Below are 24849 nucleotides of genomic sequence, written 5' to 3'. Positions count from 1 at the left end.
ATCAACGTGATACATCACATAAACAAATTGAGAGGTAAAAATCACATAGTCATATCAATTGATGCAGAAAAAGCATTTGACAAAATACAACACCTTTTCTTGATAAAAACACTCAGCAAGGTGGGGATAGAAGGATCATACCTCATCATAATAAAATCCATATATGATAAACCCACAGCCAACATCATACACAATGGGCAAAAACTAAAATCATCTCCCCTAACAACAGGAACAAGACAGGGATGCTCACTCTCACCACTCCTGTTCGACATAGTACGGGAAGTATTAGCCATTGTGATTAGACAAGAAGAAGAAATAAATGGCATCCAAATTGAAAAAGAAGAAATAAAACTGTCCTTATTCAGATGACATGATATTGTACATAAAAAACCCTAAAGACTCCATCAAAAAAATATTAGACTTAATAAATGAATTCGTCAATGTAGCAGGATACAAAATTAATGCCAAGAAATCTATGGCATTTCTATACACCAATAGTAAACTTACAGAAAGAGAGACAATACTTAACTAAGGAGGTAAAAGACCTATACGCGGAAAACTACAGGACACTGAAAAAAGAGATAGAGGAAGACATAAAGAGATGGAAGAATATACCATGTTCATGGATTGGTAGAATCAACATCATCAAAATGTCCATACTACCCAAAGCAATCTATAGATTCAATACACTCCCCATTAAAATACCAATGGCATATTTCACAGACCTAGAAAGAACTCTCCAAAAATTCATCTGGAATTAAAAAAAAAAAAAAAGACCCCTAATAGCTGCAGCAATCCTGAGAAAGAACAAAATGGGTGGGGTCTCAATACCAGATTTCAAGCTGTATTACAAAGCCACTATTCTCAAAACAGCCTGATACTGGCACAAGAACAGACATATAGACCAATGGAATAGGATAGAAAACCCAGAAATAGACCCAAACCACTATGCTCAATTAATATTTTAAAAAGGAGGCATGAACATGCAATGGAGTGAAGACACTCTCTTCAATAAATGGTGTTGGGAAAATTGGACAGATACATGCAAAAAAAAATGAAACTAGACCACCAACTTACACCATACACAAAAATAAACTCAAAATAGATACAGGACTTAAACATAAGACGGGAAAGCATAAAAATACTAGAGGAATCCACAGGCATCAAAATCTCAGACATATACCAAAGCAATTTCTTCAATGATACTGCTCCTAGAGCAATGGGAGCTAAAGAGAAAATAAACAAATGGGACAACATCAAAACAAAAAGCTTTTGCACAGCAAAAGAAACCATCAACAAAACAACAAGAAAGCCCACTGTATGGGAGAACATATTTGCCAATGTTATCACAGATAAGGGTTTAATCTCCAACATCTACAGGGAACTCATACAACATAACAAAAGGAAGATAAAGGATCCAATAAAAAAATGGGCAACGGACCTAAATAGATACTTTTCAAAAGAAGACAGAAGGAAGGCCAAGAGACATATGAAAACATGCTCAAAGTCACTAATTATCCGAGAGATGCAAATCAAAACGACAATGCGGTACCATCTCACACCTGTCAGAATGACTATCATCAACAAATCAACAAACGACAAGTGCTGGCGAAGATGCAGAGAAAAAGGAACCCTCGTGCACTGCTGGTGGGAATGCAGACTGGTGCAGCCACTGTGGAAAATTGTGTAGAGTTTCCTCAAAAAAACTAAAAACAGAACTCCCATTTGACCCAGTGATCCCACTTCTAGGACTATATCCCAAGAAACCAGAAACACCAATCAGAAAGGATGTATGCACCCCTATGTTCATAGCAGCACAATTTACCATAGCTAAGATTTCGAAACAGCCTAAATGCCCATCAGCAGATGAGTGGATTGAAAACTATGGTACATCTTCACAATGGAATACTACACTGCTAAAAAAAAAAGGAATTCTTACCATTTGCAGCAGCATGAATGGACCTGGAGAGCATTATGCTAAGAGAAATAAGCCAGGCAAAGAAAGAAAAATACCACATGATCTCACTCATTTATGGAAAATAAAGAACATTATGACCTGATGAATAAAAAGATAGATAAAGAGGCAGTGAATCATCTAACAGACTGTCAAATTCCAGGGGGAAGGCTGGAGAGTGTTGGAGAGAGGGGTAGAGAACAACCAAAGGACTTGTATGCATGAATATAAGCACAACTAATGGACACAAGACACTTGAGGGGTGACATGAAGGCATGCGCCAGAGGGTAGGGGAGGCTGGAGGACGGTCAATGGGAAAAAGCACATACATGTACTACTATTTGTAATATGGTAAAAAATAAAATAAAATTTAAAAATAATAAAAAAGATTAAGTTAAATATATATATATATATATATATATATATATATATATATATATATATATATATATATATGTTTCAGAGAGAAAAGGAGAAAGACAGTCCCTTTCGCCCATCGAGAAACCCACCAGAGCCCCACATAGACACTCACTTACCCCTCTGGGGGCCTGACCACATGGTGGGAAGCAGCCTATCCTCAGAGCCTCGTGGGGACTGCCTTCTCCCCATTTGAACTCGGTGACCCTTCCTGAAGCTGGGCCTCAACATCCCCCCTCTGCCATGACCACTCCACCCTTCGCCTGCCTACTTCCGGTGTCAAAGCCAGATTCCCCAGGGTGTGGACCCGAAAACTCGAGCCCTGGAGGCCTGTGGTTTCCTGAGATCTCCCCTGACTCCAACCCCCACACAAGCAAGTCTTGGGTGTCAGGGGCCATTACATCCTGTGAGAGACTAAGAACCACCTGGGTGGGGGGGCGGGCATTGCTCCTTCTGAGCAAGAAGGATCCAGTGGTTGCTGAGCTGCAGACATGGGCCCTGGGGATGGGGGACTGGGGTCCCAGAGAGTCCTGGGAAGGAGGACAGAAAGGTTTGAGAGTGTGGGCTAACCATGGAGAACCCAACTCACTCAGATCCTCCTGCATCTGCCCTGTGGCCCCCGAGACATTCCCACTGTCCAACTGGTGCCTCCTAGGTCCAGGTGAGGGGGAGGGCCGAGCAGGGTTAGCAGGGTGTCTGAGGTGCACATGTTGTCTGGGTGACCATCCTTAGAGACCTCTCCTTCCCTTATAGCCCCGAATTCTCAGGATGGGACCCGGAGTTCACATCTCAGCAGACAGGGACAGGGGCCCTCACCTGAGACCAGGAGCTCCAGGGGCTCACTGGGGAGTGATAGCAGGAAGGGGGAGGTGCTGCGTGAGCTGTAGCACCTGTAGGTGCCCCTGTAGGCTGAGGTCACAGGACTCATGGAGAACTGTGCCTGGTACTGCTGAGCTCGGTGCTCTGATCTCAGACGCAAGGGGGGATCGGCTGCCCCCTCTTTGGATAGAAGCAACGTGTCCATCGGGCTCTGTGACTGACACAGCAGGATCACGTTCTCTCCTGAGGCCACCCTGGGGCCTGGCTGCACCGAGAGGGAGGGTCTGTCAGGCAGCTGTCCTAGAGAGAGGGAGGGAGGGTGAGGGCTGCCTATCCACCTTGTTCTGCTCTGAGAGGCACCAGCCCTCTCTCTGAGGACCCTCCTCTCTGTCTGTGTCTGTTTCTCTGAGTCTCTCCCTCTCCCCTCCCAACCCCCCACCACCCGTCTCTCTCTGTCTCTCTGCCTCCCTGGGGCCTGTACCTATATTCTGGCCTCACCATCTGAGATCCCAGCAGGGCCTGTGCAAAGTCTAGGTCCCTGACTGTGCCCACTGGCTCCTCACCTGACACCAGGATGTCCAGCGAGTCGCTGGGGGCCGACCACTCAGAGGAGAGGTTGTATCCACCGTAGCATCTGTACCGGCCCCCGTGGGAGCTGCTCACAGTGCCCAGGGGGAAGTGGGCCTGAGAGAGCCCAGCCTGGGGCTGCAGGACAAGGCTCTGGGGGAGGTCCTGTCCCCCCTCCCTGTGCAGAGCGAATCTGTCATATCCGACATCAGAGCGACACTGGAGGGTCAGGCTCTGTCCAGAGGACACGATGGGGCCCTCCTGGCTCAGGAGGGAGGGCTTCCCAGACTCACCTGGGGAGAACAGATGTGAATTACAAGGGCTGCTCCTCCCATAAACCCCTTCTTCTTTCTTTACCCACAGGAAAAGAAAAGAGACCCCAGAAGCCCCTGCGTTCCCCTCACCATCTCACATGGGGCTAACTTCCCAGCAAAGATGCCAGGAATGTATCTGGTGCCTAAATCCATGGATGACAAAATAATGAGACTCACCTGAGACCAGGAGCCCTAGGGTGTCACTGGGGTGTGAGCACCCATGGTGCCTATCCGTGTAGCAGCCATAGCATCTGAACCTCCACCTCTGGCTGGGGGTCACTGGGCCCACAAGGAACTGGGCCTGGAACTGCCCACTGGGCTGTGTCTGTGAGTCCAGGGACCTAAAGGGTCTGTGATCTCCTTCCTCAGTCAGAAGGAACCTGTGATAGCCATGCCCTGAGCCACACTGGAGGGTCACATTCCCTCCTGAGGTCACGACAGGGCTGGGCAGGGCTGAGAGGCTGGGTCTGCTGTAGGATCCTAGGAGAGGAGGAGGCAGCATGTTAAATGGGCTCACACCTCCCTCATGTCCCCCAGGAATGGGCTATGAGAGGGAGACTCCCTGAGAGCAGACCCCCTTCCTGAGGTCAGAGGCTGAGACTGGGACACCCGAGTGTCGCCTCACCTGTTGTCACCAGCTCCAGGGGGTCACTGAGCTCTGACCAGCCACCAGGGCTGCGATAATAACAGTGAAATATCCCAACATCGTGCTGTGTCATGTGTGTGATGGAGAACATCACCTTGTCTCCGGGCTTCAGTGGCTTCTCTCTTTTCCATGGTGCACGGCTTCCCACTTTATCCAGACGGTACTCCTCAGCCCCTGGGGGCCCCTGACAGGAGAGGGTCACAGGGCTCCCCTGGGGGATCACAGGGCCTGGCTCAGCCCAGAGGGTGGGTTTTGCAAGGGGCCCTAGAGAAAACAAGAAGCCACATTACAGAGGCCTCCCAACTCGCATCCCACAGCTCAGCCCAAGACACTCTTATTGTCTTTCTTCCATCCTAGCCTCACCTCTCCTGGCACAGGGTCCAAATTGACTGAGCTCAGAAAGGACAGGGTCAGGGGCCCTCACCAGAGACTAGGAGCTCCAGGGGCTCACTGGGGAGTGAAGGAAGGAAGGGGGAGGAGCTGTGTGAGCTGTGGCACCTGTTGGTGCCCCATGGGCTGAGGTCACATGGCTCATGGAGAACTCTGCCTAGAACTGCCCAGCTTGGTACTCTGATCTCAGAAGCAGGAGGGGATCGCCTGATCCCTCGTTGGACAGAAGGAAAGTGTGTCTGGGGCTCTGTTACTGACACAGCAGGGTCACGTTCTCCCCTGAGGCCTTGCTGGGGCCTGGCTGCACCTAGAGGGAGGGTCTGTCAGCCAGGCGTCCTAGAGAGAGGGAGGGAGGGTGACGGCTGCCTGCCCACCTTGAACTTAAATATGTGTAAGAGAGAAAAGGAGAGGGACAGTCCCTTTCCCCCATGGAGGCCTCACATAGACCCTCACTTACCGCTCTGGGGCCTGACCACGTGGTGGGGAGCAGCCTATCCTTAGAGCCCCCTTGGGTCAGGATGTTGGTGAGTCCTGGGAACTGCCTTCTCCCCACTTCAACTCCGAGCCCCCTCCTGAAGCTGGCCCTCAACATCCCCCACTGCCATGACCACTCCACCCTTCACCTGCCCTACTTCCCGTCTCCAAGCCAGATTCCCCAGGGGTGTGGACGCGAAAACTCTAAGCCCTGCAGGCCTGTGGTTTCCCTGAGATCTCCCCTGACTCCAACCCCCACACAAGCAAGTCTTTGGTGTCAGGGGCCATTACATCCTGTGAGAGACTAAGAACCAGCTAGTTGGGTCAGTGCTCCTTCTGAGCAAGAAGGACCCAGTGGTTCCTCAGCTGCAGACATGGGCCCTGTGGGTGGGGGGCTTGGGTCCCTGTTGGTCCTGGGAAGGAGGCCAGAAAGGTTTGAGAGTGTGGGCTAACCATGGAGTCCCCACCTCACTCAGAACCTCCTGCATCTGCCCTGTGACCCCTGAGACACTCCCACTGTCCAACTGGTTCCTCCTAGGTCCAGGTGAGGGGAGCGCTGAACAGGGTTAGGAGGGTGTCTGAGGTGCAGACGTTGTCTGGGTGAACGTCCCTAGAGGCCTCTCCTTCCCTTTCATCCCCGAATTCTCAGGACAGGACCCTGAGCTGACAGCTGAGCAGACAGGGTCAGGGGCCCTCACCTGAGACCAGGAGCTCCACGGGCTCACTGGGGTGTGACAGCAGGAAGGGCGAGGTGCTCCCTGAGCTGTAGCACCTGTAGGTGCCCCAGTGGGCTGAGGTCACAGGACTCATGGAGAACTGTGCCTGGTACTGCTGAGCTCGGTGCTCTGATCTCAGACGCAAGGGGGGATCGGCTGCCCCCTCTTTGGATAGAAGCAACGTGTCCATCGGACTCTGTGACTGACACAACAGGGTCACGTTCTCTCCTGAGGCCACCCTGGGGCCTGGCTGCACCGAGAGGGAGGGTCTGTCAGACAGCTGTCCTAGAGAGAAGGAGGGATGGTGAGGGCTGCCTGCCCACCTTTTTCTGCCCTGAGAGGCACCAGCCCTCTCTCTGAGGACCCTCCTCTCCGTCTGTCTCTGTTTCTCTGAGCCTCTCCCTCTCCCCTCCCAACCCCCAGCCCCCATCTCTCTCTGTCTCTCTCCCTCCCTGGGGCCTGTACCTTCATTCTAGCCTCACCATCTGAGACCCCCAGCAGGGCCTGTGCACAGTCTGGGTCCCTGACTGATTCCATTTGCTCCTCACCTGCCACCAGGATGTCCAGCGGGTCGCTGGGGGCCGACCACTCAGAGGAGAGGTTGTATCCACCATAGCATCTGTACCGGCCCCCGTGGGAGCTGCTCACAGTGCCCAGGGGGAAGTGGGCCTGAGAGAGCCCAGCCTGGGGCTGCAGGACAAGGCTCTGGGGGAGGTCCTGTCCCCCCTCCTTGTGCAGAGCGAATCTGTCATAGCCGACATCAGAGCGACACTGGAGGGTCAGGCTCTGTCCAGAGGCCACGATGAGGCCCTGCAGGCTCAGGAGAGAGGGCTTCCCAGACTCACCTGGGGAGATCAGACATGAATTACAGGGGCTGCTCCTCCCATAAACCCCATCTTCTTTCTTTACCTCCAGGAGAACAGAAGAGACCCCAGAAGCCCCTGTGCTCCCCTCACCATCTCACATGGGGCTACCATCCCAGCAAAGATGCCAGGAATGTATCTAGTGACAAAATCCATGGATGACATAATAATGAGACTCACCTGAGACCAGGAGCCCTAGGGTGTCACTGGGGTGTGAGCACCCATGGTGCCTATCTGTGTAGCAGCCATAGCATCTGAACCTCCACCTCTGGCTGGGGGTCACGGGGCCAAAGGGGAACAGGGCCTGGAACGGCCCACTGGGCTGTGTCTGTGAGTCCAGGGACCTAAAGGGTCTGTGATCTCCTTCCTCAGTCAGAAGGAACCTGTGATATCCATACACTGAGGCACACTGGAGGGTCACGTTCCCTCCTGAGGTCACGACAGGGCTGGGCAGGGCTGAGAGCCTGGGTCTGCTGTAGGATCCTAGGAGAGGAGGAGGAAGCATGTTAAATGGGCTCACACCTCCCTCATGTCCCCCAGGAATGGGCTATGAGAGGGAGACTCCCTGAGAGCAAACCCCCTTCCTGAGGTCAGAGGCTGAGACTGGGACACCCGAGTGTCGCCTCACCTGTTGTTACCAGCTCCAGGGGGTCACTGAGCTCTGACCAGCCATCAGGGCTGCGATAATAACAGTGAAATATCCCAACATCGTGCTGTGTCATGTGTGTGATGGAGAACATCACCTTGTCTCCGGGCTTCAGTGGCTTCTCTCTTTTCCATGGTGCATGGCTTCCCACTTTATCCAGACGGTACTCCTCAGCCCCTGGGGGCCCCTGACAGGAGAGGGTCACAGGGCTCCCCTGGGGGATCACAGGGCCTGGCTCAGCCCAGAGGGTGGGTTTTGCAAGGGGCCCTAGAGAAAACAAGAAGCCACATTACAGAGGCCTCCCAACCCGCATCCCACAGCTCAGCCCAAGACACTCTTATTGTCTTTCTTCCATCCTAGCCTCACCTCTACTGGCACAGGGTCCAAATTGACTGAGCTCAGAAAGGACTGGGTCAGGGGCCCTCTCCAGAGACCAGGAGCTCCAGGGGCTCACTGGGGAGTGACGGAAGGAAGTGGGAGGAGCTGTGGGAGCTGTAGCATCTTTTGGTGCCCCATGGGCTGAGTTCACATGGCTCATGGAGAACTCTGCCTAGAACTGCCCAGCTTGGTACTCTGATCTCAGAAGCAGGAGGGCATCGCCTGTCTCCTCCTGGGACAGAAGGAAAGTGTCCCTTGGGCTCTTTGACTGACACAGCAGGGTCACGTTCTCCCCTGAGGCCTCGCTGGGTCCTCGCTGCACCTACAGGGAGGGTCTGTCAGCCAGGCGTCCTAGAGAGAGGGAGGGAGGGTGACGGCTGCCTGCCCACCTTGAACTTAAATATGTGTAAGAGGGAAAAGGAGAGGGACAGTCCCTTTCCCCCATGGAGGCACTCACCACTGCCTCACAGAGACCCTCACTTACCCCTCTGGGGCCTGACCATGTGGTGGGGAGCAGCTTATCTTCAGAACCTCCTGGGGTCACGATGTGGGTGAGATGTGGGAACTGCCTTCTCCCCACTTGAACTCCGAGCCCCCTCCTGAAGCTGGCCCTCAACATCCCCCTCTGCCATGGCCACTCCACCCTTCACCTGCCCTACTTCCGGTCTCCAAGCCAGATTCCCCAGGAGTGTGGACATGAAAACTCCGAGCCCTGGAGCCATGTAGTTTTCCTGAGATGTCCCCTGACTTCAACCCCCACACAAGCAAGTCTTTGGTGTCAGGGGCCATTACATCCTGTGAGAGACTAACAACCACCTAGTTGGGTCAGTGCTCCTACTGAGCAGGAAGGACACAGTGGTTCCTCAGCTGCAGACATGGCCCTGTGGGTCGGGGGCTTGGGTCCCTATTGGTCCTGGGAAGGAGGCCAGAAAGGTTTGAGAGTGTGGGCTAACCATGGAGTCCCCACCTCGCTCAGATCCTCCTGCATCTGCCCTGTGACCCCTGAGACGCTCCCACTGTCCAACTGGTGCCTCCTAGGTCCAGGTGAGGGGAGCGCTGAGCAGGGTTAGGAGGGTGTCTGAGGTGCAGATGTTGTCTGGGTGACCATCCCTAGAGGCCTCTCCTTCCCTTTCAGCCCCGAATTCTCCGGAAGGGACCCTGAACTGACAGCTCAGCAGACAGGGTCAGGGGCCCTCACCTGAGACCAGGAGCTCCAGGGGCTCACTGGGGTGTGACAGCAGGAAGGGCGAGGTGCTCCCTGAGCTGTAGCACCTGTAGGTGCCCCAGTGGGCTGAGGTCACAGGACTCATGGAGAACTGTGCCTGGTACCGCTGAGCTCGGTGCTCTGATCTCAGACGCAAGGGGGGATCGGCTGCCCCCTCTTTGGATAGAACCAACATGTCCATCGGGCTCTGTGACTGACACAGGAGGATCACGTTCTCTCCTGAGGCCACCCTGGGGCCTGGCTGCACCGTGAGGGAGGGTCTGTCAGGCAGCTGTCCTAGAGAGAGGGAGGGAGGGTGAGGGCTGCCTGCCCACCTTGTTCTGCTCTGAGAGGCAACAGCCCTCTCTCTGAGGACCCTCCTCTCTGTCTGTGTCTGTTTTTCTGAGTCTCTCCCTCTCCCCTCCCAACCCCCCACCCCCCGTCTCGCTCTGTCTCTCTCCCTCCCTGCGGCCTGTACCTTCATTCTGGCCTCACCATCTTAGATCCCAGCAGGGCCTGTGCAGATTCTGGGTCCCTGACTGAACCCAGTGGCTCCTCACCTGACACCAGGATGTCCAGCGGGTCGCTGGGGGCCGACCATTCAGAGGAGAGGTTGTATCCACCGTAGCATCTGTACCGGCCCCCGTGGGAGCTACTCACAGTGCCCAGGGGGAAGTGGGCCTGAGAGAGCCCAGCCTGGGGCTGCAGGACAAGGCTCTGGGGGAGGTCCTGTCCCCTCTCCTTGTGCAGAGCGAATCTGTCATAGCCGACATCAGAGCGACACTGGAGGGTCAGGCTCTGTCCAGAGGTCACAATGGGGCCCTCCTGGCTCAGGAGGGAGGGCTTCCCAGACTCACCTGGGGAGATCAGATGTGAATTACAAGGGCTGCTCCTCCCATAAACCCCTTCTTCTTTCTTTACCCCCAGGAAAAGAAAAGAGACCCCAGAAGCCCCTGCGTTCCCCTCACCATCTCACATGGGGCTAACTTCCCAGCAAAGATGCCAGGAATGTATCTGGTGCCTAAATCCATGGATGACAAAATAATGAGACTCACCTGAGACCAGGAGCCCTAGGGTGTCACTGGGGTGTGAGCACCCATGGTGCCTATCCGTGTAGCAGCCATAGCATCTGAACCTCCACCTCTGGCTGGGGGTCACTGGGCCCACAGGGAACTGGGCCTGGAACTGCCCACTGGGCTGTGTCTGTGAGTCCAGGGACCTAAAGGGTCTGTGATCTCCTTCCTCAGTCAGAAGGAACCTGTGATAGCCATGCCCTGAGCCACACTGGAGGGTCACATTCCCTCCTGAGGTCACGACAGGGCTGGGCAGGGCTGAGAGGCTGGGTTTGTTGTAGGATCCTAGGAGAGGAGGAGAAAGCATGTTAAATGGGCTCACACCTCCCTCATGTCCCCCAGGAATGGGCTATGAGAGGGAGACTCCCTGAGAGCAGACCCCCTTCCTGAGGTCAGAGGCTGAGACTGGGACACCCGAGTGTCGCCTCACCTGTTGTCACCAGCTCCAGGGGGTCACTGAGCTCTGACCAGCCATCAGGGCTGCGATAATAACAGTGAAATATCCCAACATCGTGCTGTGTCATGTGTGTGATGGAGAACATCACCTTGTCTCCGGGCTTCAGTGGCTTCTCTCTTTTCCATGGTGCACGGCTTCCCACTTTATCCAGACGGTACTCCTCAGCCCCTGGGGGCCCCTGACAGGAGAGGGTCACAGGGCTCCCCTGGGGGATCACAGGGCCTGGCTCAGCCCAGAGGGTGGGTTTTGCAAGGGGCCCTAGAGAAAACAAGAAGCCACATTACAGAGGCCTCCCAACTCGCATCCCACAGCTCAGCCCAAGACACTCTTATTGTCTTTCTTCCATCCTAGCCTCACCTCTCCTGGCACAGGGTCCAAATTGACTGAGCTCAGAAAGGACAGGGTCAGGGGCCCTCACCAGAGACTAGGAGCTCCAGGGGCTCACTGGGGAGTGAAGGAAGGAAGGGGGAGGAGCTGTGTGAGCTGTGGCACCTGTTGGTGCCCCATGGGCTGAGGTCACATGGCTCATGGAGAACTCTGCCTAGAACTGCCCAGCTTGGTACTCTGATCTCAGAAGCAGGAGGGGATCGCCTGATCCCTCGTTGGACAGAAGGAAAGTGTGTCTGGGGCTCTGTTACTGACACAGCAGGGTCACGTTCTCCCCTGAGGCCTTGCTGGGGCCTGGCTGCACCTAGAGGGAGGGTCTGTCAGGCAGGCGTCCTAGAGAGAGGGAGTGAGGGTGACGGCTGCCTGCCCACCTTGAACTTAAATATGTGTAAGAGAGAAAAGGAGAGGGACAGTCCCTTTCCCCCATGGAGGCCTCACATAGACCCTCACTTACCGCTCTGGGGCCTGACCACGTGGTGGGGAGCAGCCTATCCTTAGAGCCCCCTGGGGTCACGATGTGGGTGAGTCCTGGGAACTGCCTTCTCCCCACTTCAACTCCGAGCCCCCTCCTGAAGCTGGCCCTCAACATCCCCCACTGCCATGACCACTCCACCCTTCACCTGCCCTACTTCCCGTCTCCAAGCCAGATTCCCCAGGGGTGTGGACGCGAAAACTCTAAGCCCTGCAGGCCTGTGGTTTCCCTGAGATCTCCCCTGACTCCAACCCCCACACAAGCAAGTCTTGGGTGTCAGGGGCCATCACATCCTGTGAGAGACTCAGAACCAGCTAGTTGGGTCAGTGCTCCTTCTGAGCAAGAAGGACCCAGTGGTTCCTCAGCTGCAGACATGGCCCTGTGGGTCGGGGGCTTGGGTCCCTGTTGGTCCTGGGAAGGAGGCCAGAAAGGTTTGAGAGTGTGGGCTAACCATGGAGTCCCCACCTCACTCAGATCCTCCTGCATCTGCCCTGTGACCCCTGAGACACTCCCACTGTCCAACTGGTGCCTCCTAGGTCCAGGTGAGGGGAGCGCTGAGCAGGGTTAGGAGGGTGTCTGAGGGACAGACGTTGTCTGGGTGACCGTCCCTAGAGGCCTCTCCTTCCCTTTCAGCCGCGAATTCTCAGGACGGGACCCTGAGCTGACAGCTCAGCAGACAGGGTCAGGGGCCCTCACCTGAGACCAGGAGCTCCAGGGGCTCACTGGGGTGTGACAGCAGGAAGGGCGAGGTGCTCCCTGAGCTGTAGCACCTGTAGGTGCCCCAGTGGGCTGAGGTCACAGGACTCATGGAGAACTGTGCCTGGAACCGCTGAGCTCGGTGCTCTGATCTCAGACGCAAGGGGGGATCGGCTGCCCCCTCTTTGGACAGAAGGAACGTGTCCATCGGCCTCTGTGACTGACACAACAGGGTCACGTTCTCTCCTGAGGCCACCCTGGGGCCTGGCTGCACCGTGAGGGAGGGTGTGTCAGACAGCTGTCCTAGAGAGAGGGAGGGAGGGTGAGGGCTGCCTGCCCACCTTTTTCTGCCCTGAGAGGCAGCAGCCCTCTCTCTGAGGACCCTCCTCTCCGTCTGTCTCTGTTTCTCTGAGCCTCTCCCTCTCCCCTAACAACCCCCAGACCCCGTCTCTCTCTGTCTCTCTCCCTCCTTGGGGCCTGTACCTTCATTCTAGTCTCACCATCTGAGACCCCCAGCAGGGCCTGTGCGGAGTCTGGGTCCCTGACTGACCCCACTGGCTCCTCACCTGCCACGAGGATGTCCAGCGGGTCGCTGGGGGCCGACCACTCAGAGGAGAGGTTGTATCCACCGTAGCATCTGTACCGGCCCCCGTGGGAGCTGCTCACAGTGCCCAGGGGGAAGTGGGCCTGAGAGAGCCCAGCCTGGGGCTGCAGGACAAGGCTCTGGGGGAGGTCCTGTCCCCCCTCCTTGTGCAGAGCGAATCTGTCATAGCCGACATCAGAGCGACACTGGAGGGTCAGGCTCTGTCCAGAGGCCACGATGAGGCCCTGCAGGCTCAGGAGAGAGGGCTTCCCAGACTCACCTGGGGAGATCAGACGTGAATTACAGGGGCTGCTCCTCCCATAAACCCCATCTTCTTTCTTTACCTCCAGGAGAACAGAAGAGACCCCAGAAGCCCCTGTGCTCCCCTCACCATCTCACATGGGGCTACCATCCCAGCAAAGATGCCATGAATGTATCTAGTGACAAAATCCATGGATGACATAATAATGAGACTCACCTGAGACCAGGAGCCCTAGGGTGTCACTGGGGTGTGAGCACCCATGGTGCCTATCCGTGTAGCAGCCATAGCATCTGAACCTCCACCTCTGGCTGGGGGTCACAGGGCCAAAAGGGAACAGTGCCTGGAACGGCCCACTGGGCTGTGTCTGTGAGTCCAGGGACCTAAAAGGTCTGTGATCTCCTTCCTCAGTCAGAAGGAACCTGTGATATCCATACACTGAGGCACACTGGAGGGTCACGTTCCCTCCTGAGGTCACGACAGGGCTGGGCAGGGCTGAGAGGCTGGGTTTGCTGTAGGATCCTAGGAGAGGAGGAGGAAGCATGTTAAATGGGCTCACACCTCTCTCATGTCCCCCAGGAATGGGCTATGAGAGGGAGACTACCTGAGAGCAGACCCCCTTCCTGAGGTCAGAGGCTGAGACTGGGACACCCGAGTGTCGCCTCACCTGTTGTCACCAGCTCCAGGGGGTCACTGAGCTCTGACCAGCCATCAGGGCTGCGATAATAACAGTGAAATATCCCAACATCATGCTGTGTCATGTGTGTGATGGAGAACATCACCTTGTCCCCGGGCTTCAGTGGCTTCTCTCTTTTCCATGGTGCACGGCTTCCCACTTTATCCACACGGTACTCCTCAGCCCCTGGGTTCCCCTGACAGGAGAGGGTCACAGGGCTCCCCTGGGGGATCACAGGGCCTGGCTCAGCCCAGAGGGTGGGTTTTGCAAGGGGCCCTAGAGAAAACAAGAAGCCACATTACAGAGGCCTCCCAACCCGCATCCCACAGCTCAGCCCAAGACACTCTTATTGTCTTTCTTCCATCCTAGCCTCACCTCTCCTGGCACAGGGCCCTGAATGACTGAGCTCAGAAAGGTCTGGGTCAGGGGCCCTCTCCAGAGACCAGGAGCTCCAGGGGCTCACTGGGGAGTGACGGAAGGAAGTGGGAGGAGCTGTGGGAGCTGTAGCATCTTTTGGTGCCCCATGGGCTGAGTTCACATGGCTCATGGAGAACTCTGCCTAGAACTGCCCAGCTTGGTACTCTGATCTCAGAAGCAGGAGGGCATCGCCTGCCCCCTCCTGGGACAGAAGGAAAGTGTCCCTTGGGCTCTTTGACTGACACAGCAGGGTCATGTTCTCCCCTGAGGCCTCTCTGGGGCCTCGCTGCACCTACAGGGAGGGTCTGTCAGGCAGTCGTCCTAGAGAGAGGGAGGGAGGGTGACGGCTGCCTGCCCACCTTGAACTTAAATATGTGTAAGAGAGAAAAAAAGAGGGACAGTCCCTTTCCCACATGGAGGGACTCACCACTGCCTCACAGAGACCCTCACTTACCCCTCTGGGGCCTGACCACGTGGTGGGGAGCAGCCTATCTTCAGAACCTCTGGGGTCACGATGTGGGTGAGATGTGGGAACTGCCTTCTCCCCACTTGAACTCCGAGCCCCCTCCTGAAGCTGGCCCTCAACATCCCCCTCTGCCATGACCACTCCACCCTTCACCTGCCCTACTTCCGGTCTCCAAGCCAGATTCCCCAGGAGTGTGGACATGAAAACTCCGAGCCCTGGAGCCATGTAGTTTCCCTGAGATGTCCCCTGACTTCAACCCCCACACAAGCAAGTCTTGGGTGTCAGGGGCCATTAGATCCTGTGAGAGACTCAGAACCACCTAGTTGGGTCAGTGCTCCTACTGAGCAGGAAGGACACAGTGGTTCCTCAGCTGCAGACATGGCACTGTGGGTCGGGGGCTTGGGTCCCTGTTGGTCCTGGGAAGGAGGCCAGAAAGGTTTGAGAGAGTGGGCTAACCATGGAGTCCCTACCTCACTCAGATCCTCCTGCATCTGCTCTGTGACCCCCGAGACACTCCCACTGTCCAACTGGTGCCTCCTAGGTCCAGGTGAGGGGGAGTGCTGAGCAGGGTTAGGAGGGTGTCTGAGGTGCAGATGTTGTCTGGGTGACCATCCCTAGAGGCCTCTCCTTCCCTTTCAGCCCCGAATTCTCAGGACGGGACCCTGAGCTGACAGCTCAGCAGACAGGGTCAGGGGCCCTCACCTGAGACCAGGAGCTCCAGGGGCTCACTGGGGTGTGACAGCAGGAAGGGCGAGGTGCTCCCTGAGCTGTAGCACCTGTAGGTGCCCCAGTGGGCTGAGGTCACAGGACTCATGGAGAGCTGTGCCTGGTACCGCTGAGCTCGGTGCTCTGATCTCAGACGCAAGGGGGGATCGGCTGCGCCCTCTTTGGATAGAAGCAACGTGTCCATCGGGCTCTGTGACTGACACAACAGGGTCACGTTCTCTCCTGAGGCCACCCTGGGGCCTGGCTGCACCGTGAGGGAGGGTCTGTCAGACAGCTGTCCTAGAGAGAGGGAGGGAGTGTGAGGGCTGCCTGCCCACCTTTTTCTGCCCTGAGAGGCAGCAGCCCTCTCTCTGAGGACCCTCCTCTTGTCTGTCTCTGTTTCTCTGAGTCTCTCCCTCTCCCCTCCCGACTCCTCACCCCCCGTCTCTCTCTTTCTCTCTCCCTCCCTGGGGCCTGCACTTTCATTCTGGCTTCACCAGCTGAGACCCAAGCAGGGCTTGTGCAGATTCTGGGTCCCTGACTGAACCCAGTGGATCCTCACCTGCCACCAGGATGTCAAGCGGGTCGCTGGGGGCTGACCATTCAGAGGAGAGGTTGTATCCACCGTAGCATCTGTACCGGCCCCCGTGGGAGCTGCTCACAGTGCCCAGGGGGAAGTGGGCCTGAGAGAGCCCAGCCTGGGGCTGCAGGACAAGGCTCTGGGGGAGGTCCTGTCCCCCCTCCTTGTGCAGAGCGAATCTGTCATAGCCGACATCAGAGCGACACTGGAGGGTCAGGCTCTGTCCAGAGGCCACGATGAGGCCCTGCTGGCTCAGGAGGGAGGGCTTCCCAGACTCACCTGGGGAGATCAGACGTGAATTACAGGGGCTGCTCCTCCCATAAACCCCATCTTCTTTCTTTATCTCCAGGAGAAGAGAAGAGAAACCAGAAGCCCCTGTGCTCCCCTCACCATCTCACATGGGGCTACCATCCCAGCAAAGATGCCAGGAATGTATCTGGTGCCTCAATCCATGGATGACATATAATAATGAGACTCACCTGAGACCAGGAGCCCTAGGGTGTCACTGGGGTGTGAGCACCCATGGTGCCTATCCGTGTAGCAGCCATAGCATCTGAACCTCCACCTCTGGCTGGGGGTCACTGGGCCCACAGGGAACTGGGCCTGGAACTGCCCACTGGGCTGTGTCTGTGAGTCCAGGGACCTAAAGGGTCTGTGATCTCCTTCCTCAGTCAGAAGGAACCTGTGATAGCCATGCCCTGAGCCACACTGGAGGGTCACATTCCCTCCTGAGGTCACGACAAGGCTGGGCAGGGCTGAGAGGCTGGGTTTGTTGTAGGATCCTAGGAGAGGAGGAGGAAGCATGTTAAATGGGCTCACACCTCCCTCATGTCCCCCAGGGATTGGCTATGAGAGGGAGACTCCCTGAGAGCAAACCCCCTATCTGAGGTCAGAGCCTGAGACTGGGACACCCGAGTGTCGCCTCACCTGTTGTCACCAGCTCCAGGGGGTCACTGAGCTCTGACCAGCCATCAGGGCTGCGATAATAACAGTGAAATATCCCAACATCGTGCTGTGTCATGTGTGTGATGGAGAACATCACCTTGTCTCCGGGCTTCAGTGGCTTCTCTCTTTTCCATGGTGCACGGCTTCCCACTTTATCCACACGGTACTCCTCAGCCCCTGGGTTCCCCTGACAGGAGAGGGTCACAGGGCTCCCCTGGGGGATCACAGGGCCTGGCTCAGCCCAGAGGGTGGGTTTTGGAAGGGGCCCTAGAGAAAACAAGAAGCCACATTACAGAGGCCTCCCAACTCGCATCCTACAGCTCAGCCCAAGACACTCTTATTGTCTTTCTTCCATCCTAGCCTCACCTCTCCTGGCACAGGGTCCAAATTGACTGAGCTCAGAAAGGACAGGGTCAGGGGCCCTCACCAGAGACTAGGAGCTCCAGGGGCTCACTGGGGAGTGAAGGAAGGAAGGGGGTGGAGCTGTGTGAGCTGTAGCACCTGTTAGTGCCCCATGGGCTGAGGTCACATGGTTCATGGAGAACTCTGCCTAGAACTGCCCAGCTTGGTACTCTGATCTCAGAAGCAGGAGGGGATCGCCTGATCCCTCCTTGGACAGAAGGAAAGTGTGTCTGGGGCTCTGTTACTGACACAGCAGGGTCACGTTCTCCCCTGAGGCCTTGCTGGGGCCTGGCTGCACCTAGAGGGAGGGTCTGTCAGGCAGGCATCCTAGAGAGAGGGAGGGAGGGTGACGGCTGCCTGCCCACCTTGAACTTAAATATGTGTAAGAGAGAAAAGGAGAGGGACAGTCCCTTTCCCCCATGGAGGCACTCACCACTGCCTCACATAGACCCTCACTTACCGCTCTGGGGCCTGACCACGTGGTGGGGAGCAGCCTATCCTTAGAGCACCCTGGGGTCAGGATGTGGGTGAGTCCTGGGAACTGCCTTCTCCCCACTTCAACTCCGAGCCCCCTCCTGAAGCTGGGCCTCAACATCCCCCACTGCCATGACCACTCCACCCTTCACCTGCCCTACTTCCCGTCTCCAAGCCAGATTCCCCAGGGGTGTGGACGCGAAAACTCTAAGCCCTGGAGGCCTGTGGTTTCCCTGAGATCTCCCCTGACTCCAACCCCCACACAAGCAAGTCTTGGGTGTCAGGGGCCATTACATCCTGTGAGAGACTAAGAACCAGCTAGTTGGGTCAGTGCTCCTTCTGAGCAAGAAGGACCCAGTGGTTCCTCAGCTGCAGACATGGGCCCTGTGGGTGGGGGGCTTGGGTCCCTGTTGGTCCTGGGAAGGAGGCCAGAAAGGTTTGAGAGTGTGGGCTAACCATGGAGTCTCCACCTCACTCAGATCCTCCTGCATCTGCCCTGTGACCCCTGAGACACTCCCACTGTCCAACTGGTGCCTCATAGGTCCAGGTGAGGGGGAGTGCTGAGCAGGGTTAGGAGGGTGTCTGAGGGACAGACGTTGTCTGGGTGACCATCCCTAGAGGCCTCTCCTTCCCATTCAGCGCCGAATTCTCAGGACGGGACCCTGAGCTGACAGCTCAGCAGACAGGGTCAGGGGCCCTCACCTGAGACCAGGAGCTCCAGGGGCTCACTGGGGTGTGACAGCAGGAAGGGCGAGGTGCTGCGTGAGCTGTAGCACCTGTAGGTGCCCCAGTGGGCTGAGGTCACAGGACTCATGGAGAACTGTGCCTGGTACCGCTGAGCTCGGTGCTCTGATCTCAGACGCAAGGGGGGATCGGCTGCCCCCTCTTTGGATAGAAGCAACGTGTCCATCGGACTCTGTGACTGACACAACAGGGTCACGTTCTCTCCTGAGGTCACCCTGGGGCCTGGCTGCACCGTGAGGGAGGGTCTGTCAGACAGCTGTCCTAGAGAGAGGGAGGGAGTTGTGAGGGCTGCCTGCCCACCTTTTTCTGCCCTGAGAGGCAGCAGCCCTCTCTCTGAGGACCTTCCTCTCCGTCTGTCTCTGTTTCTCTGAGCCTCTCCCTCTCCCCTCCCAACCCCCCAGCCCCCTAGCCCCCGTCTCTCTCTGTCTCTCTCCCTCCCTGGGGCCTGCACCTTCATTCAGGCCTCACCATCTGAGACCCGAGCAGGGCCTGTGAGGAGTCTGGTTCCCTGACTGAGCCCACTGGCTACTCACCTGCCACGAGGATGTCCAGCGGGTCGCTGGGGGCCGACCACTCAGAGGAGATGTTGTATCCACCGTAGCATCTGTACCGGCCCCCGTGGGAGCTGCTCACAGTGCCCAGGGGGAAGTGGGCCTGAGAGAGCCCAGCCTGGGGCTGCAGGACAAGGCTCTGGGGGAGGTCCCGTCCGCCCTCCTTGTGCAGAGCGAATCTGTCATAGCCGACATCAGAGCGACACTGGAGGGTCAGGCTCTGTCCAGATGCCACGATGGGGCCCTGCTGGCTCAGGAGGGAGGGCTTCCCAGACTCACCTGGGGAGAGCAGACGTGAATTACCGGGGCTTCTCCTCCCATTAACCCCATCTTCTTTCTTTACCTCCAGGAGAAGAGAAGAGACCCCAGAAGCCCCTGTGCTCCCCTCACCATCTCACATGGGGCTACCACCTAGCAAATATGCGAGGAATGTATCTGGTGCCTCAATCCATGGATGACATAATAATGAGACTCACCTGAGACCAGGAGCCCTAGGGCATCACTGGGGTGTGAGCACAACTGGGGTCTGTCCCTGTAGCAGCCATAGCATCTGAACCTCCACCTGTGGCTGGGGGTCACGGGGCCCACAGGAAACTGGGCCTCGGAATGCATACTGGGCTGCTGCTGTGCGTCCAGGGACCTAAAGAGTCTGTGATCTCCTTCCTCAGTCAGAAGGAACCTGTGATATCCATACACTGATCCACACTGGAGGGTCATGTTCCCTCCTGAGGTCACGACAGGGCTGGGCAGGGCTGAGAGGCTGGGTTTGATGTAGGATCCTAGGAGAGGAGGAGGAAGCATATTAAATGGGCTCAATCCTCCCTCATATCCCCCAGGAATGGGCTGTGAGAGGGAGACACCCTGAGAGCAAACCCCCTTCCTGAGGTCAGAGGCTGAGACTGGGACCCCTGAGTGTCGCCTCACCTGTTGTCACCAGCTCCAGGGCGTCACTGAGCTCTGACCAGCCATCAGGGCTGCGATAATAACACTGAAATATCCCAACATCACGCTCTGTCATGTGTGTGATGGAGAACATCACCTTGTCTCCGGGCTTCAGTGGCTTCTCTCTTTTCCATGGTGCACGGCTTCCCACTTTATCCAGACGGTACTCCTCAGCCCCTGGGGGCCCCTGACAGGAGAGGGTCACAGGGCTCCCCTGGGGGATCGCAGGGCCTGGCTCAGCCCAGAGGGTGGGTTTTGGAAGGGGCCCTAGAGAAAACAAGATGCCACATTACAAAGGCCTTCCCACCCACATCCCACAGCTCAGCCCAAGACACTCTTATTGTCTTTCTTCCATCCTAGCCTCACCTCTCCTGGCACCGGGCCCTGAATGACTGAGCTCAGAAAGGACTGGGTCAGGGGCCCTCACCAGAGACCAGGAGCTCCAGGGGCTCACTGGGGAGTGAAGGAAGGAAGGGGGAGGAGCTGTGTGAGCTGTAGCACCTGTTGGTGCCCCGTGGGCTGAGGTCACATGGCTCATGGAGAACTCTGCCTAGAACTGCCCAGCTTGGTACTCTGATCTCAGAAGCAGGAGGGGATCGCCTGCCCCCTCCTTGGACAGAAGGAAAATGTCCCTTAGGCTCTGTAACTGACACAGCAGGGTCACGATCTCCCCTGAGGCCTTGCTGGGGCCTGGCTGCACCTAGAGGGAGGGTCTGTCAGGCAGGCGTCCTAGAGAGAGGGAGGGAGGATGACGGCTGCCTGCCCACCTTGAACTTAAATATGTGTAAGAGAGAAAAGGAGAGGGACAGTCTCTTTCCCCATGGAGGCACTCCCCACTGCCTCACAGAGACCCTCACTTACCGCTCTGGGGCCTGACCACGTGGTGGGGAGCAGCCTATCTTCAGAACCTCCTTGGATCACGATGTGGGTGAAACGCGGGAACTGCCTTCTCCCCACTTGAACTCGGTGCCCCCTCCTGAAGCTGCGCCTGAACATACCCCTCTGCCATGGCCACTCCACCCTTCACCTGCCCTACTTCCGGTCTCCAAGCCAGATTCCCCAGAGATGTGGAGGCGAAAACTCTGAGCCCTGGAGGCCTGTGGTTTCCCTGAGACCTCCCCTGACTCCAACCCCCACACAAGCAAGTCTTGGGTGTCAGGGGCCATTAGATCCTGTGAGAGACTCAAAACCAGCTAGTTGGGTCAGTGCTCCTTCTGAGCAAGAAGGACACAGTGGTTCCTCAGATGCAGACATGGACCCTGTGGGTGGGGGACTTGGGTACCTGTTGGTCCTGGGAAGGAGGCCAGAAAGTTTTGAGAGTGTGGGCAAACCATGGAGTCCCCACCTCACTCAGATCCTCCTGCATCTGGGCTGTGACCCCTGAGACACTCCCACTGTCCAACTGGTGCCTCTTAGGTCCAGGTGAGGGGGAGCGCTGAGCAGGGTTAGGAGGGTGTCTGAGGTGCAGATGTTGTCTGGGTGACCATCCCTAGAGGCCTCTCCTTCCCTTTCAGCCCCGAATTCTCAGGACGGGACCCTGAGCTGACAGCTCAGCAGACAGGGTCAGGGGCCCTCACCTGAGACCAGGAGCTCCAGGGGCTCACTGGGGTGTGACAGCAGGAAGGGCGAGGTGCTGCGTGAGCTGTAGCACCTGTAGGTGCCCCAGTGGGCTGAGGTCACAGGACTCATGGAGAACTGTGCCTGGTACCGCTGAGCTCGGTGCTCTGATCTCAGACGCAAGGGGGGATCGGCTGCCCCCTCTTTGGATAGAAGCAACGTGTCCATCGGACTCTGTGACTGACACAACAGGGTCACGTTCTCTCCTGAGGCCACCCTGGGGCCTGGCTGCACCGTGAGGGAGGGTCTGTCAGACAGCTGTCCTAGAGAGAGGGAGGGAGTTGTGAGGGCTGCCTGCCCACCTTTTTCTGCCCTGAGAGGCAGCAGCCCTCTCTCTGAGGACCTTCCTCTCCGTCTGTCTCTGTTTCTCTGAGCCTCTCCCTCTCCCCTCCCAACCCCCCAGCCCCCTAGCCCCCGTCTCTCTCTGTCTCTCTCCCTCCCTGGGGCCTGCACCTTCATTCAGGCCTCACCATCTGAGACCCGAGCAGGGCCTGTGAGGAGTCTGGTTCCCTGACTGAGCCCACTGGCTACTCACCTGCCACGAGGATGTCCAGCGGGTCGCTGGGGGCCGACCACTCAGAGGAGATGTTGTATCCACCGTAGCATCTGTACCGGCCCCCGTGGGAGCTGCTCACAGTGCCCAGGGGGAAGTGGGCCTGTGAGAGCCCAGCCTGGGGCTGCAGGACAAGGCTCTGGGGGAGGTCCCGTCCGCCCTCCTTGTGCAGAGCGAATCTGTCATAGCCGACATCAGAGCGACACTGGAGGGTCAGGCTCTGTCCAGAGGCCACGATGGGGCCCTGCTGGCTCAGGAGGGAGGGCTTCCCAGACTCACCTGGGGAGAGCAGACGTGAATTACCGGGGCTTCTCCTCCCATTAACCCCATCTTCTTTCTTTACCTCCAGGAGAAGAGAAGAGACCCCAGAAGCCCCTGTGCTCCCCTCACCATCTCACATGGGGCTACCACCTAGCAAATATGCGAGGAATGTATCTGGTGCCTCAATCCATGGATGACATAATAATGAGACTCACCTGAGACCAGGAGCCCTAGGGCATCACTGGGGTGTGAGCACAACTGGGGTCTGTCCCTGTAGCAGCCATAGCATCTGAACCTCCACCTGTGGCTGGGGGTCACGGGGCCCACAGGAAACTGGGCCTCGGAATGCATACTGGGCTGTTGCTTTGCGTTCAGGGACCTAAAGGGTCTGTGATCTCCTTCCTCAGTCAGAAGGAACCTGTGATATCCATACACTGATCCACACTGGAGGGTCATGTTCCCTCCTGAGGTCACGACAGGGCTGGGCAGGGCTGAGAGGATGGGTTTGATGTAGGATCCTAGGAGAGGAGGAGGAAGCATATTAAATGGGCTCAATCCTCCCTCATATCCCCCAGGAATGGGCTGTGAGAGGGAGACACCCTGAGAGCAAACCCCCTTCCTGAGGTCAGAGGCTGAGACTGGGACCCCTGAGTGTCGCCTCACCTGTTGTCACCAGCTCCAGGGCGTCACTGAGCTCTGACCAGCCATCAGGGCTGCGATAATAACACTGAAATATCCCAACATCACGCTCTGTCATGTGTGTGATGGAGAACATCACCTTGTCTCCGGGCTTCAGTGGCTTCTCTCTTTTCCATGGTGCACGGCTTCCCACTTTATCCAGACGGTACTCCTCAGCCCCTGGGTTCCCCTGACATGAGAGGGTCACAGGGCTCCCCTGGGGGATCGCAGGGCCTGGCTCAGCCCAGAGGGTGGGTTTTGGAAGGGGCCCTAGAGAAAACAAGATGCCACATTACAAAGGCCTTCCCACCCACATCCCACAGCTCAGCCCAAGACACTCTTATTGTCTTTCTTCCATCCTAGCCTCACCTCTCCTGGCACCGGGCCCTGAATGACTGAGCTCAGAAAGGACTGGGTCAGGGGCCCTCACCAGAGACCAGGAGCTCCAGGGGCTCACTGGGGAGTGAAGGAAGGAAGGGGGAGGAGCTGTGTGAGCTGTAGCACCTGTTGGTGCCCCGTGGGCTGAGGTCACATGGCTCATGGAGAACTCTGCCTAGAACTGCCCAGCTTGGTACTCTGATCTCAGAAGCAGGGTGGGGGGATCGGCCGATCCCTCCTTGGACAGAAGGAAAGTGTCCCTGGGGCTCTGTGACTGACACAGCAGGGTCACGTTCTCCCCTGAGGCCTTGCTGGGGCCTGGTTGCACCTACAGGGAGGGTCTGTCAGGCAGGCGTCCTAGAGAGAGGGAGGGAGGGTGACGGCTGCCTGCCCACCTTGAACTTAAATATGTGTAAGAGAGAAAAGGAGAGGGACAGTCCCTTTCCCCCATGGAGGCCTCACAGAGACCCTCACTTACCGCTCTGGGGCCTGACCACGTGATGGGGAGCAGCCTATCCTCAGAGCCTCCTGGGGTCACGATGTGGGTGAGAGGTGGGAACTTCCTTCTCCCCACTTGAACTCGGTGCCCCCTCCTGAAGCTGCGCCTGAACATACCCCTCTGCCATGGCCACTCCACCCTTCACCTGCCCTACTTCCGGTCTCCAAGCCAGATTCCCCGGGGATGTGGACGCGAAAACTCTGAGCCCTGGAGGCCTGTGGTTTCCCTGAGATCCCCCCTGACTCCAACCCCCACACAAGCAAGTCTTGGGTGTCAGGGGCCATTAGATCCTGTGAGAGACTCAAAACCACCTAGTTGGGTCAGTGCTCCTTCTGAGCAAGAAGGACACAGTGGTTCCTCAGATGCAGACATGGACCCTGTGGGTGGGGGACTTGGGTACCTGTTGGTCCTGGGAAGGAGGCCTGAAAGTTTTGAGAGTGTGGGCTAACCATGGAGTCCCCACCTCACTCAGATCCTCCTGCATCTGCCCTGTGACCCCTGAGACATCCCACTGTCCAACTGGTGCCTCCTAGGTCCAGGTGAAGGGGAGCGCTGAGCAGGGTTAGGAGGGTGTCTGAGGTGCAGATGTTGTCTGGGTGACCATCCCTAGAGGCCTCTCCTTCCCTTTCAGCCCCGAATTCTCAGG

The 24849-nt window shown here is 56.9% G+C and overlaps 5 protein-coding genes across 5 annotated transcripts in view; all 5 read right to left on the bottom strand.

The window, feature by feature from the left end:
- LOC308235303 (leukocyte immunoglobulin-like receptor subfamily A member 6) overlaps positions 1-24849 on the bottom strand; it is a gene marked incomplete at both ends in the record, with an annotated part of 88653 nt that overhangs the window by 30561 nt on the left and 33243 nt on the right. The gene's annotated exons all lie outside the window — the stretch shown is intronic.
- LOC308235224 (immunoglobulin superfamily member 1-like) lies at positions 2786-14664 on the bottom strand (the record flags this gene model as incomplete). Its single annotated transcript, XM_080644008.1, has 18 exons — positions 2786-2901; positions 3188-3490; positions 3754-4050; positions 4249-4551; positions 4697-4981; positions 6280-6582; positions 6846-7142; positions 7341-7643; positions 7789-8073; positions 9383-9685; positions 9949-10245; positions 10444-10746; positions 10892-11176; positions 12474-12776; positions 13040-13336; positions 13535-13837; positions 13983-14267; positions 14652-14664. 18 exons carry the CDS (start codon positions 14662-14664, stop codon positions 2786-2788), a joined length of 4881 nt encoding a protein of 1626 aa, XP_080500134.1.
- Positions 15563-18519, bottom strand: LOC308235223 (leukocyte immunoglobulin-like receptor subfamily A member 6; the record flags this gene model as incomplete). Its single annotated transcript, XM_080644007.1, has 5 exons — positions 15563-15879; positions 16142-16438; positions 16639-16941; positions 17087-17371; positions 18456-18519. 5 exons carry the CDS (start codon positions 18517-18519, stop codon positions 15563-15565), a joined length of 1266 nt encoding a protein of 421 aa, XP_080500133.1.
- On the bottom strand, positions 18669-21226 carry LOC308235222 (leukocyte immunoglobulin-like receptor subfamily A member 6; the record flags this gene model as incomplete). Its single annotated transcript, XM_080644006.1, has 6 exons — positions 18669-18985; positions 19258-19554; positions 19752-20054; positions 20200-20484; positions 20645-20670; positions 21216-21226. The coding sequence occupies 6 exons, from the start codon at positions 21224-21226 to the stop codon at positions 18669-18671; spliced, it is 1239 nt and encodes a 412-aa protein (XP_080500132.1).
- On the bottom strand, positions 21781-24330 carry LOC308235221 (leukocyte immunoglobulin-like receptor subfamily A member 6; the record flags this gene model as incomplete). Its single annotated transcript, XM_080644005.1, has 6 exons — positions 21781-22097; positions 22370-22666; positions 22864-23166; positions 23312-23596; positions 23757-23782; positions 24320-24330. 6 exons carry the CDS (start codon positions 24328-24330, stop codon positions 21781-21783), a joined length of 1239 nt encoding a protein of 412 aa, XP_080500131.1.

The sequence above is a fragment of the Plecotus auritus genome (genome assembly GCF_963455305.1).
Source record: "Plecotus auritus genome assembly, chromosome: 10".
In the NCBI taxonomy this organism is placed as follows: domain Eukaryota; kingdom Metazoa; phylum Chordata; class Mammalia; order Chiroptera; family Vespertilionidae; genus Plecotus; species Plecotus auritus.
Note: the sequence above shows the minus strand (reverse complement) of the source record. Positions and strands in the feature narration are given on the sequence as shown.